This window comes from Bactrocera dorsalis, chromosome 2, assembly GCF_023373825.1.
Source record: "Bactrocera dorsalis isolate Fly_Bdor chromosome 2, ASM2337382v1, whole genome shotgun sequence".
Taxonomy (NCBI): Eukaryota; Metazoa; Arthropoda; class Insecta; order Diptera; family Tephritidae; genus Bactrocera; species Bactrocera dorsalis.
Genome location: NC_064304.1, coordinates 20,960,285 through 20,974,239, shown reverse-complemented (window position 1 = coordinate 20,974,239; position 13,955 = coordinate 20,960,285). Strand labels below are relative to the sequence as shown.

Below are 13,955 nucleotides of genomic sequence, written 5' to 3'. Positions count from 1 at the left end.
TTGCACAAAGCAAGATGACGAATGTTGATTGAATGCTGCAACGGAAGCGGTATGCATAGCAAAAACAGCAACAACAATAACTAGAAAAAACAGTGCTTTGCAGCAGCTGCACTTGCCAATTTATTGCCAATCATGGCGGCAGAGTGCAGCTAATAAAGCGTCAGAAAAAGCTCTTCTACCAAGACAAAACGAAAACAAAGTTCACAAACATAACAAAGCAAAGCAAACAAACAAACAAAAGGGGAAATGAAATCAAAACAAACAATGAAAATGCAAATGTGACTGTCCGTGCGCATGTAAAGTTTGTGGCAAAGTCAATTGTGGAACTGTGGCGAAAATGCCGAGTGCTGAGGCGCAGAAATGCTGAATGACCATTGCACTGGACAATGAACAATTGCGCATGGGCAGCGTTTTGCAGGCAGACGCTCCGCTGAGTAGTCGCGAGTGGCTGCGCCGAGCTATCGGAGTACAATGGCATAACTCTTTTTCTATTTTTCCTTCGATTTCAGTTATTGTTTGGTGTTTATGTTGCACATTGCTGTGTTGTGCTGGCCACATGAGTGTGTTTGCTTTGGCAAATTGCATGCAACATACAATAAACATTTAAATTTATGACTCACTGCCAGGACGCTTTTTTATTCTTCCTCTGCTTCTTCTACCTATTCTCCTCTTAAGTTTATTTGTGTCGCGCTTTTTGCCTGCTTTTGTCTCGGCATAAAAGTTCAGCGGGTAAATGCCATTGTGTTGCTGTGGCAGCTTGCTGTGTCCACTTGCCGGTATAAAGCCCATTTGGGCATATACAAAAAATTATGATAGTGCTGTGCCAAGCCCTTCAAAACCATTTTCAGATTTAAAAGATTCAATAAAATCTAATGATCCAATTAAAAGCCTTCCTGGGTTTAGGCGCTGCCATGGCTGAGGTTGCTTAGGCGGCACACATAAAAGTGTGTGTGAGTGTGTGCATTAGGAAGATGTTTGTAAGCGGCTACAAATTTTTATGGATCGAACTTTAACTTTGTATATAATATTTATCAGAAAAAAATGTACCTTGATTTCTACCGGAGTCCTACCCAACATCTGCCTTGAAAAATATGGCGTGTAAATGGTTTTATATTTAAAAGAAATATTTTTTCCTTCCACTTTATGAAACACTTGAGTCTTATGTACAAAAATATTGCTTTTGATTGTGAAAACTCAAGAAAATTATTTTTTTTTTTTTGGCAATTAGCAGGCACCATCAATTTCTTAAAATTTTATATAAATGGAAACGATTTTTTTTTCACTTTATGAAACACTTGAGTTTTAATACATTAGCCATACGATAACGCCAGGTCTTTCGAAACCAAATATCTAAGAAAAAATCCTCGTAAATGATTATTATTCCAATTTTGTTAATATGTGAAAGAAATATATTATTTATAGCTGCTTTTCTGTAGAGCTCTCGATACTTCTAAATGACGATTCTTTCAAAAATTTAACAAGCACCCAAAAAACTAGGAATATATAAAAGACAAAACCAAAAAGGTGCATGACTTTGCTAAAATTAATAGTGGTGCGCTCAAATGTAGGCAACGTTTTATTAAAACATAAAATAATAGATTCCTAAACTAAGATCTAAAATAGAATAATAATAATAATAATAATAATAATAATAATAATAATAATAATGGAAGGAAATATCAAAAGTACTTAGTTTTTTCGAAAAACTCTTGTAAAGATATTCGATGTTTGAGGTAGGTAACTAAAGTAAAGTAAATAGGTGCTTGACCTTGCTAAAAGTCACACAGACAGTCCTAAATGTAGACAAAAAATTTAAGATAAATTATAATGAATTCCCAGGCCACAATGCAAAATGTAGCCTAAGTTTTGTATGATGCGTGTATGTAATGCTAGGAAACATAAAAAAAGGATTTCATAATGATGTTGTCGAAGAGGAGTAAATGTCTGTGAATCATAGTAATAGCTCTAATATCTAATACTGTAATAATAATAAAGAGTATGGATTAATTAAAAACTATATTTACTTAAGAGGTAAAATATTTTACAACCAACTTAGGCAGCCTTAAAATTTCCATAGTAGCTTTATTTTTGAGCTAAGGCTAGCATGACATAATGACAATTCTCAGACCCAAATTAATATAGAAAGATCTCGTTATAATATAGTTTTGAAAACTCAGGTAATTTGGTCATTTCGAAACTTTGACACAAGAAATTCGCAAACAATTTATCAGATAAGGTCGTTTTTGAAACATTTCTGAAATTCTAATTCTGTTATATAAAATACTTTTGATTTTTTGTCGCGAGCAAATGTTTTTGATTGTTACAAACTATTTAAAGAGGGTCGAGAACGCATTGACGCCGAACCACCTGCAGAACGACCATTAACATCAACTGATGATCAACACATCAATAAAACACAGAAATTGGTGTTTGAAAACGCTGTTAACAGTATGAGATCTTCATCTGGCATCGTTAGAATATTGAAAGGTACAATTTTAAAGATCATTTGGGCCTAAGGAAAGCGAAAGCACGATTGGATCCAAAATCAGGGATGAGTCTTGGATCTTGTGTCGAGGATTGGAAAACACGTGGGCTCAACTGTGATGGGGTCAAAGAATATAACTTTGAGGGGGATGACATAGATTTTAAAGAATAAATTAAATTAAGAATTTTAAAATTATGAGCAAAGTCTTACTATTTTCTGCTCATAGTAGGACTATAACTCCACCATTATTCCCCCACACAATGCGATGAATTATTTTAAATCACCAACGCACCGATTACACCGTAATAACATGCCGAAATGCGCCCGTAGACACAGGCAACTCAACGGACCCCAGCTAGTTAGCAGCCTGAAACATCTGCGAGTTAGCCGCTCAAGCGCACAAAGTACAGTGTATGGGTGTAAGCGCAGTGTGTCTGGCGACTTCACTTGCTTTTGGCCAGTATTTAGTTAATAAACTGATCGATTGCATTGATATGTGGCATTAATTCACTTAACCGCAGCGAGCGAATGCAAACAATAACTTACTAAAGTAAATATGAGGCAAAGCAAAAGCAACAAAAAATCACATACAATGCAAAACAACAATAACAATGCACCGACTACAACCATGTACAAAATGGTGCATGTGCGCTGTCCGAGCAGCTGTCTGTCCGCGGCTTGTTTGCAAATTCACCAAAACTGTTTATGCTGCCGGGCAAATTGGTGCCCTTAAACACACACAGTGGGTGAGCTGATTTACTTTCGCGATGACTCGAGTGCATACGCCAAGGCGTCGTCGTTTATTGTGAAATATATGCAAAGGACAGCTGTTTGTCTTGCCCCAACGGGAGGGCACGCAGAACGCCGCCGTCGCTCAGACGCTGATTATCTATTCATAGGAAAAATGGAGTGAAATGTGGACGAAGGGTCTCTCGGCGATGTGGTGGTGGTAGTAAAGGTGCATGAAATGGAATTGGCATGCATATGTTGCAAGTTAGTATATACAGGCGTGTTGTTGCTGTGTGCGTCTTTATGCAAGGTGTCTTAAGGTTGTCAAGCTGCAAAAATTATTACTTTTAATTGTAAAAATTTATAATTTTTTTTTTTCAATTAGGTGGCATCCCAAATTTTTAAAATATTTGAAGCAAACGATATTTTTTTTAACATTTTCATCAGAAAAACAACTTTTTTCAATTAGGTGGCATCACCAATTTTTAATATGTTCACAGCAAAGGATTTTTTTTATTTTTTCTAATTTTCATTGAAAAAAATACAAATTACTAAATTTTAGTAAAAGCAAGTTGCCACATGCCACAACTGACCACTGTCTACAAATACAAATACAGACATTATTTTTTTGAATTCTTTCAGGCAACCAGCAACATTTGTTGGCAACAGCGTACGCTGCTGCTGCTGCTGTTGTTGTTGTTTTTATTGTCATGCAAAAGTTGTGGGCGCTGTTAGCCGACTACGCTGCATGCATAATTACACACACAAACAAGCGTACGTATGTACGTGTTGCACGTTGACGACGTGACAGCAGCGCTAACAACAGCAACGGCGGCAATATCTATCATTGACGTTGCAAGTTAAGTAGTTTCTGCTGTCGTCACACAAGTCATTTGCCACGCTGCTTGTTGCAACAACGCGCTTTGTTGTTTATAGTGTTTTTCGTTGCACCGTTGCAAGTATCTTCTCACTGTTGCAAATATCTTTTCACTGTTGCAAGTTGCTTTACGTTGTTGCAAGTAACTTTTCACTGTTGCAGTTTGCTCCGCATCTATCAGCAAGTGTTGTCGCCTGCTGCTTGGCAGTTTTCCGCTGCTGCAGTTGCTTCTTGTAGCCTGTGGGTGGATGCTTGCGTTCGAACATGGCAATGCGCAGACGTGTGGCATGCATACTGCACTCGTAAGTAAAGGCATGCTACGTGGGGAAGGACAACATTTTGCAACAGAAACCAATGCAACAAGACAAGCTATGAATAACTAATGCAAATGATGCATCTAATATATTTGTTGCTAGTTTTTCTTTCGTTTCTTGAAAATGTTGCGAGTTGTAGATTCATTGAACATGCTTTAAAAATTTATGAAAGTAATTTTTTTTATTTACACTAAATATCTATTGTGAATATGACCAAAATGCATTATGCAAAGAAAAATTTTTGACAGAGTTGCCACATAACTGAGAATTTATACAAATGTAATTTTCTCCTATAAGAAATATTTTAAATTATTTTGAGTATAATTGAAATATAAGAATAAAAAAAATTACAGGGTTGCCACATACACTGATTTTTTTTATTATTCAGGCTATATATATTAGAAGACATCACTGATTTTTTTAATTTTCTTTTGCGTTTAACAGCGTTGTCACCTAAACTTTTTTAATATATTTCCTTTTTTTTAAATATTATATTAATATATATTTTTATAGTATCAGTATAGAAATTATTTTTATCTATTATGAGCATAACTAAGATATAATAAGCAAAACCAAATTGCAGGGTTGCCATATATTGAAAAAAAATTTTAATTATTCAACCCTGTATCAGAATACTGCTTTAACTTTTTTATTTCTTCTTTCTATTACAATGTTTAATGGCCTTGCCACCTAAATTTTTTAACAATTTCTTTACTTTATAAAATATTATATTTATAATGAATAATTACGTTATATTATTTATATTAAATAAATAAAAAGTAACACGCTTTTTAAAACCATTCGTTTATATTTAAGGTTACCACTTGGTTTGAATTATACAAAATAAAAATTTTTTTAGATATTTAATGATTTCCTAGTGGAAAATATTTTGTATGTAAAATATGACCAAAAATCAAAATATATTATAGAACGTGTTGCCACATATTTTTAATTACGAATAGAAAAAATAATGGTTATTTTTCTCAGAATTTAATTTGACAAAGAATTAGACAACAAAGCTGTCTTTAAAAATGTCTTTAAAGAACTCAAAAATATCAAAAAAAAAGTTGCCACTTAGTTTTAATTACGAATAGAAAAAATAATTTCTTTATCAGAGTTTTTTTGACAAAGCATTTGACTACTTAGCTTGAATATGTCTTTAAAGAACGCAAAAAAATCAAAAAAAAAAGTTGCCACATAGTTTAAATACACTTGTCTATAATGCGAAAATATGAATGCATATCGCCAAAATTGTATTTGTTATAGAGGTCAAATATTTGTATGCATTACAGAGTTACCACTTGATTTTATTAGCACTGTTAAATTTTTCAAGAGTTGCCATATCTTTTTATTGGGTTATATTAAACTTACTAGCTATTTTTTAAATATGTGAAATTATAGCTTTGTTTACATTACAGATAGCGGTACCACCTTCATATGACAAAATAAAATATTATTTAAATGGTGTTGCCATATACGTTTGTACTTTTAAAAAATCTGGCGTTACCAACTGCATGTTGTAGGGTTCAATATTTTTATTTTTATTTAACTAAAATGGTGTTGCCACATATTTAAAAGCAAATATTACTTTTATTTTTAAATAAATTTGGTTTCTAAAATAAGCTGTTAAATATTAATCAAATTTTTTTAAGGCATATCATTTTCATGGTTGCCACGTAATTTTAGAGATTTTTTTTATTATTGCAGTAATTTGCAAAAATGCATAAAATAAAAAATTATTATTTAATTTATAAAAAAAAATATTTTCAAAAAAGAATTGCCACGTATATTCAAATGGCTTACTTTTTTAAGATCAGTGGGTTGGTTGTGTATAAATTTTTTTCTAAGCCTCAAGGACACTTAAACCAGGAACATTTTTGAATCAATGCTCTAACACGCAAAGCATATTTTAAAACGATTTTTTTTTTCCTTTTTAATTTTTTAAAAATTTCAAAATAGTAAAATTGTAATTTTCTCCAAACGTTTATGTATAAAAACCCTTTAGGCTCGAATGTACATTCGCTCCTTAATAAATTATATGCAAGTTCTTAGCCCCAAAGCGTTTGAAGCGAAAGGTGATCGAACTGAGCACAGCTTATTGCTGGAATATCACTCAGAGATCTAGTCTGGCAACACAACTCAAACCCAATTATAGCTCATCGATACCATAAAGCATTTAAAAAACAATTTATTTTCATTACCATTGCAAAAGGTGTAATTCTTTGGCAATTTATATGCCAGCAAAGTAATCGCGCGCGGCTAATTGATTCAAATTAAAGCAACTCCTCGCGCCGACAGGCGGAAATGTAAAATGAAACGAATGCAAAAGCCTCGGGCCAAGGTGGCGAGCGAAGCAAAAATGCCACAAATAGCACACAAATAAAATACTCAAGCGAATAACTCAAGGGAAAAAATCTGAGCAAAGCGGCGGACAAAGTTCTAAAAGACCGCAGGGGCGGAAATGAATGATACGCAGCCAGTGGAACCAGACAAGAGCAGCTGGTGCAGAGGAACGAAAAAATTCGCAACTCTTGTAGCGCTTATAATAATAATATACAGTTTTTATTAGCGACGAAGAAATGCGAAAATAAATTAATAACCTTTTGTAGCAAAACAAAGCATATGCGCATGCGCAACAGCCAACCGCCGCGTTCAATGCACTGAATTTGAAAATATGAAAAGTTAATGAAACCATAAATTAGTTGTGAGCAAGAAGCTCATTAGACGGGCGCGCGCGCAACGCCAAAGCCGCCACTGGCACGGCATAACTTCAAATTAAATGTGCTGCCAGATGACCAAGGGCTTTGGTAAAGGCGATGACGATGACGATGGCGGCGCGCCAAGCGTGCGGCGGGCGGTGAGGGCGCGCAGATCGCGTAAATTGAGTTCTCAAGTGTGTGGCTGCGGGCAGTTAGTGCGGAACGCCTTCGCGCCGTCTAGCCACCGCAAGTACTAGGTGTGTATGCCGCCATACAGGTGGCGGCAGTGGCAACGACACCACACGGCCGCATGTCAATAGCATTTGCAACACTTTTCTCTATTAGCTAGCCACACTATTTACTACAACAATTTCGATTATTTGCCGCTCATTTGTTTCACATTTTATTTTATTTTATTTATTTGCAGCTGCGAGTTATAAACTGCAAGTGCAAGAACAAGTGGACCAACAGTAACTACGCAAAAATGCGACACAGTAAACGAACGCTGCACAGTCTAAGCAATAACAACAACAACATACCGTGGCTATTGCTGCTATGTCTGCTCATCGCCTCACCAGCCACCACCATGGCAGCCAGACGTTCGCGTCTCGATCTGGCTGAGAGCGCACAACCTGTCGCCCCAAACGCCAACGCCGCCTCCACTGCCACCGCCACGAAGGACAGCAATTTGCCTATTGCCGAACAACAACAGATCGCCACAGCCGCATTAGCCGATGCAGCAGCACCACCCGTGGTAGCACCTGTGGCAGCACCGGTTTCCACGGCCACAGCCAGCAACAACGTCGATGCGGCAACCGGCGACGATGCGAAGCGTCAATCAGAAGAGTCTGCAGTCGGTAGCAAAACACCGGCTGTCGCTACCGATTTGGGGGGTGGCTCCGAGGCAAAACATGCCATTGACAACACGGTGGTGGCCAGCGAAGCGGAAAGTGAACCACAACAAGTTGATGTACACTCGGATGCTGCAGCAGCGTTAGCGTCGGCGGCGACGGCGGAGGTGCCGGTTGCAGCACCTGCGGCACTCAGTTCGACAACCACGGCTGCGGTAGCGTCGGCTGAAAAGTCGGCTGCACCTGAACAACACAATGCCGATGAGGAGGATCAATTACCCAAGGAACAGAAAGAATTGCCGACAGAGATTGGCGATGAGGACATTGACTTGTTGGATGCCAGCAGTAGCACTGGTTCGGTTAGTGGCGGACACGACGGTAACACGGTTGAGGAATGCGATCCGGAGTTGATTGGCTTCGAAATTGTGACAGGGTGAGTAGATCAAAAGCGTTTAGATGCTTTTACAATTTTAGCAAGGCAATTTAATCAATTTGAGTTAAAATATTGTTTTTTTCCTTAATGATTTCAAAAATATTTTGTTTTCCTAATGACCTAAATTGAAAAAGAAAAATCTTAGTGAGAAAACGCTCAGGAAATCTCTCAGAAAACAAATTATTTTTGGTTTTCAGTAAACCAGCTAGTTTTTTCATTATTAACTCATCTGACATGATTTGATCTTCAATGAAATATTCCAAGTAAAATCTAGTCATAAAGTTCACTTGTGTTGGTGTAGCATCTATTTCATTTTTATTTATTATTTAGTTTATTTCTTCCATTAAATGTGGTTTATAATTATCTATAGCTCCAAAATGTATGCTACAAATAAATTTTTCCAAAAACATTGCCTACATTTCCGCGCGAAACTGTACAGGTGGCAAGAAAAATCATAGAATTTAAACGGAATTAGAACATTGCAATGTATGCTTTAATTATCTTTTCCAAAAACGCTAGATGTTTTTATTACTTGTATGTATTTATTCCTTCCAATAAATGAGGCATATAAATATCAAGGGTGCAGAAATGTATGCACAAATTAAATTATACCAAAAAATGCCTACATTTCTGCCCAACACTGTAAAGGCGTCGAAGTTATATGAAAGCAATAACCTGAATTATATCTAGAAAGAAAAGTATCTGCAACTGTGTTAAGTTTTATGAGATCAAATTTGGAAAATGCAGGAAAAACTAAACCTTTTAATCTTAAATTTCCAAAAGAGTTTAGAAAGTTTTTACGGATTTTCTATTTTTAAATACTAACTCAAAAAAGTCCATCAAAATCACACCTCTACCTCTACTGATGAATGATCAGTTCTGCACGGATGATATAACGATATTATTTTTATTACTTTTTCATCTTTCATCTCATTTCAAGTTGAAAAAATTATTGCTTTATATCTACTGCGGTTTTTAATAGTAGACTATCAAAGTCAAACAGTCAAACAATGACTGTCAATTAACATTTGACACTCTTTTTCTCTTGACCACTCGCCATTTGACTCCCATAATTATTGGCTATATAAGGTGTTCTTTATTTACCTTGTGGTTATTATTATGTCGCTAAATGTGCCAGCGTTTTTGCTTGCTTATGGTTGACACTTTAATAGAGAGAAAATATATTTTTTAAATGTATTTGATGACTACTTCTCCTTTTGGAATATAAGAGTAATGTCGGTATCATGGGAAGCGATTTCGCAATTGAGTAAAAAGACATAAACTACAAACACTAAATTAATTTACTGGATTTTAGAGTAACCATGATCAAATACCGTTAATACCTCGAAGTTTTGCAAAACACAACTACAACTGCTATATTTTTTTTACAGCGTGCTAGACGTGGGCTATTCGGTCGAATATTATCCAATAATGAATGCTGGGTCACAAAGTGGGTGGAGGTGTTGCGAATAGTAAGCTCACTATGCAGATTATGTTGATCGAAACCCATTCTTTACACAACGTGAATTTTCGTAATAAAATTGAATGATTTATAAACGTTGTTCAGGCGTAAGTCTTTCCATAATCAAAGGCCAAACAATACTGAACAAAAATGTCATGACAGCTTAACATGACTCACGCGTGATCTGTCAAAAAACTACTATTGAAAAAATTACCTCTATTTATGCCACTCGCTATAAGGGACATGAGGTTTAGGCCACCGTCTAGACTTATTGACCGATATATACGCTAAAAAATCTACTAAAAGTTTAAATTAGTATATTAACATACAAGAGACTTCATGAATTTCTTTAAGACATGTCACACATTGGAAGATCAATAATATTTATATAAGGTACACGGCGTTTACGGCACATTATTTCCAGAAAAAGATGCTATCAGACTTTTATTAGGGTATTCTACAAATCGATCGATATTTTCGGTTTAAAGCCATAGGCATTAAGATCACCATATTCGATATATCGGCACTTGAAAAATTAGAGTCCAATTCCAACTATTCTTGGACGTGAGATCGCATGCATTAGTTACACTTTCAACGTCATTGGTGCTCGATTTATATACAGTACCATGAAAGAATCATATGAAATTCAAAACTGTGATATATGAAAAGTAGGCGTGGTTATGTAACCTGTAAATAAATCAAATGAATGATCAAATGTTATGCACAAATTTAGTTGAAATCGGTCAAGTGGTTTCTGGGATTTATCATTTTAGCCAAAAGTGGGCGGTGTCACACCCAATGTTAAATTAGTGAGGACTGAGGCCTTTCCAATAATGCATATTTTGGTTATTGACGAAGCCATGCAGCCAGAAATGAGCGCCACCGCTGAAGATGATTTTTCGATGAAAATGCGGCGATTCTGGTGGTCAAGCAGCTTCAGTCCTTGTGTCAATTTGATGTTGTAAGGATGTAGGCCAAGATCTTTTCGCAAAATTCGACGAAAACAACGTCAAAGAGATGCACATCGCTTGAGAACGTGCGAGAGACTGATTTGGTTATACGGGTACTTCTTTGTCTCACTGGCACGGGAACATTTTGTACTGCGACTGTGGAATCAAATTTTTTCACTAGACGCTCAATTGTTGACCTGACAGGACGATTATGACGACCATAAATTGAACGTAACTCTCTTAAAGTTGAGACCACTGACTCTAAATTTCTGTAGTAAATTTTAATAATTTCGATCCGTTGTTAGATCGTATATGTTTTCATGATAAAATGGCAAATCTTACTGAAGAAAAATGTCAAAAGAGCGTAAAAAAATATTTAAAAACCGGTTATATCATTTAGAACTTTAGAAATGAAGACAGAAAGAAAAATAACCATAAGCATTATTTTTGGTAGAAAATTTCCGTCTTAACGCGGATTTTGACTATATGGAACACTTACGGGATATCACAAGCGCCTGTACGAACCTTTTTGTATCAAGAACCAAAGAATTTCACACACATTCCCCACAAAAGTTTATTTTGTATATAAAAATAAGATTGCGTTCGCATTTATGTGCCACATAAGTGGCCACGCCACAATCTAGCCACCACCAACCACTTGGCACTTGCAGAAGTGTCAACGTAAGCCACCTGTCAGTGAGGCAATCACATATTTAACAGACATCCGCAGCTACTTAGTTAGAAGCTAAAAATATGTGCATATATGTATGTGTGGAAGTGAGCGCCACAACGCCTGAAGTGTCAACGAAAAAGGCGTGAAAAATCTTGCTTTGAAAAAAAAAGGAACAAAAGAAATGAAAGAAATGGCATTTATATATAAATAAATTCAATAAGACCAAATAAGGACGGCACAGGCATACACACAGGCACACATACAAGCATAGAGTAGCTAGGAAAGTGTACTGCTAAATATATGTATGAAAATATGTATGCATGTGTATGCATGCAAAGAGTAAGGCGAGTTGCCACAAAGTGGTTAACCAAATCGGGGTGCAATTGTCGTACTCGCCATCGCAGTTGCAGTTGCAGTTGCAGTGGCAATTGAATAACTTAAAAAGGAAATTTAAGATATCTGCAAGGAGCATAAACAATTACCGGCCGCTTGGCAAAGGAATTTCGTTCGCATTACAGCAACAAGAAATGTAGAAAGGAAAAATCAAGTCGCGCGCGTTACCAACGACAATAAAAGCGGCAGCAGCAACAACAATGGCAATGCCAATAATGCCAGAACGCACAATTCAATAAATTGCCTGCCACAACAGCAACAACAACAAGCACGAATGGAAAAAAACGTAGCTATCAAACACTTAGTGCAGCACGAACGACTTTGTAGGGAGCAAGTGGACTGCAGTCAGGCACATTCATTCAGTCACGCTGCAGCACTACGTTGCATAAACGCTTGCTGCCTTATCTTAACCAACAGTTTGTGTGTATGCTTGTGCGTGCAAGACGCAAAAGGCGAACCATGGCGGCAGCGCTCAGGGTGTGCTGGCGAGCGCAACGAATTGGCCGCGCCTGATTGGAAACAAAACGCGCAGCGACAACAAAACTACAACAAGTAAGGGGGGGTTTGGGAGACGAGAGGTTGCGCTAGAAAATCGCATGCAATTTTCAAATTGCAGCTCTAGTCAAAGCAGGGCACTTTTCATTAGAGCCACGTCGGCGGCGCAACGCAGCGCGGCGACAACTGTCACTTTAATGTGCGCGCCACAACGTAGACTCCGCGCGCGCCGCCGCTACTTGCCACAAACGCGCAACCGACAGTCAATTGTAACAATTGCTGTTATTCTGTGGAGCCACGTTGTTGCCACGCATTTAGCCGGAAGCTGTTGTTTGTCGCTACGGTTATTTGCTGCAATTGTTTGTTGTTGCAAGTGCCATTATTGCGCGCGCCGACGCGCTGCCAACAAATGCACATAATGACAGCAACAATATTCCAGACAAGGCATTTTTACATAAGCAATATGTGTGCGTGCTGTTATTATGGGCGCTGCTATTCCCTGCCGCTCGTATGTCATAAATATTCGCAATGGATCAGCGCGCCTACCGCATATATGTACATATATGTACAAGCGGCCGCATTCGACTTGCACATGTATTTCGCTTGTGCAACAGTCAGCAAAGATTTTTTGGAATTTTTATTGCAACATTACAAGCGCAAGTTTAATTGAGTTAAAACAAAAAACGCTTCGTTATTTTCTCATGGCCACTTGCGCATGCGCAGCTGCTCTCAGCGAGCTAGGACTTGTGTTGTGGTTGTTGGCGGAATTCAATTATTGATGGGTGGAAGAAATGCTTGAAAGCAGATGTTCGCACCAAGCTTTGAGTAGCAACAATTTTTCACATAACTGTGGCGGTAATGTAGTAATTTTGCAAAACAATTAATTGAGTGCGAGTTATCGGAAAAGTGGTGAAAAATATTTGCGGTGCATAGGTCGAAAAAATTTAACAGCGGAAGTAGGCGCATTCCGTGAAAACATATGTTGCGGAAATTAAGATTTTTTTCAATTTTTTCGTAGCTTTGGACTTAGATTCAATTAATTATGCTCTTAACAGGGTTTATTAGGATAAGTTAGTTTAATCTGGTAGGCCTATGAGCCACGCATCGACACGTTTTGGTCCTTTGCGATAACAGATGTAGTTCAGTTGCTAGAGCCTTTAGGATATCTACGCTTGAAGCGAATTTTAACAGACTCCGTGGCCTCACTATCGATGCCTCCTTGAGTACATTGTATCCCTGGTGACATGCTCTAGACATTACCTGCAGTCTTCTCGATCTGTAAGCCCCATTATGCGTGCCACATGAATTGAATGAAAGACAAAAGGAAAACTGAAATAACACTTCTGAAATTTTGCACACAAAGCAGGTGCAGGATACAATCAAATTGCTTGACTGGAAACTGCTACCCCAACCGCCGTAAATACTCGATTTGGCTCTTTCCAATCACCTTTTTTCAACGATGAAACACGTATTGGCTGAGCAGCACTTTGATACCTACCTAGAAGTCGAAAATTCAAAAGACGAACATTTCTATGGAAGTTCAATACTGTGTATATTTTTTTTTTACTTTCTGAATCAAAATTAATATTTCTTT

The 13,955-nt window shown here is 37.1% G+C and overlaps 2 protein-coding genes across 7 annotated transcripts in view; one reads left to right on the top strand and one right to left on the bottom strand.

Annotated features, from left to right (window-relative positions):
* The window catches only part of LOC105229917 (autophagy-related protein 16-1), a 236,216-nt gene that overhangs the window by 146,262 nt on the left and 75,999 nt on the right, over positions 1–13,955 (bottom strand). The window lies entirely within an intron of this gene.
* The window catches only part of LOC105229838 (uncharacterized), a 127,343-nt gene that overhangs the window by 58,664 nt on the left and 54,724 nt on the right, over positions 1–13,955 (top strand). For all 4 annotated transcript variants that reach the window (XM_049447945.1, XM_019991626.3, XM_049447946.1 and 1 more), the window contains one exon: positions 7,532–8,388. In XM_049447945.1, the coding sequence (XP_049303902.1) occupies positions 7,589–8,388 (800 nt within the window). In that variant the 5' untranslated portion in view covers positions 7,532–7,588. The remainder of the gene's footprint in view (positions 1–7,531; positions 8,389–13,955) is intronic.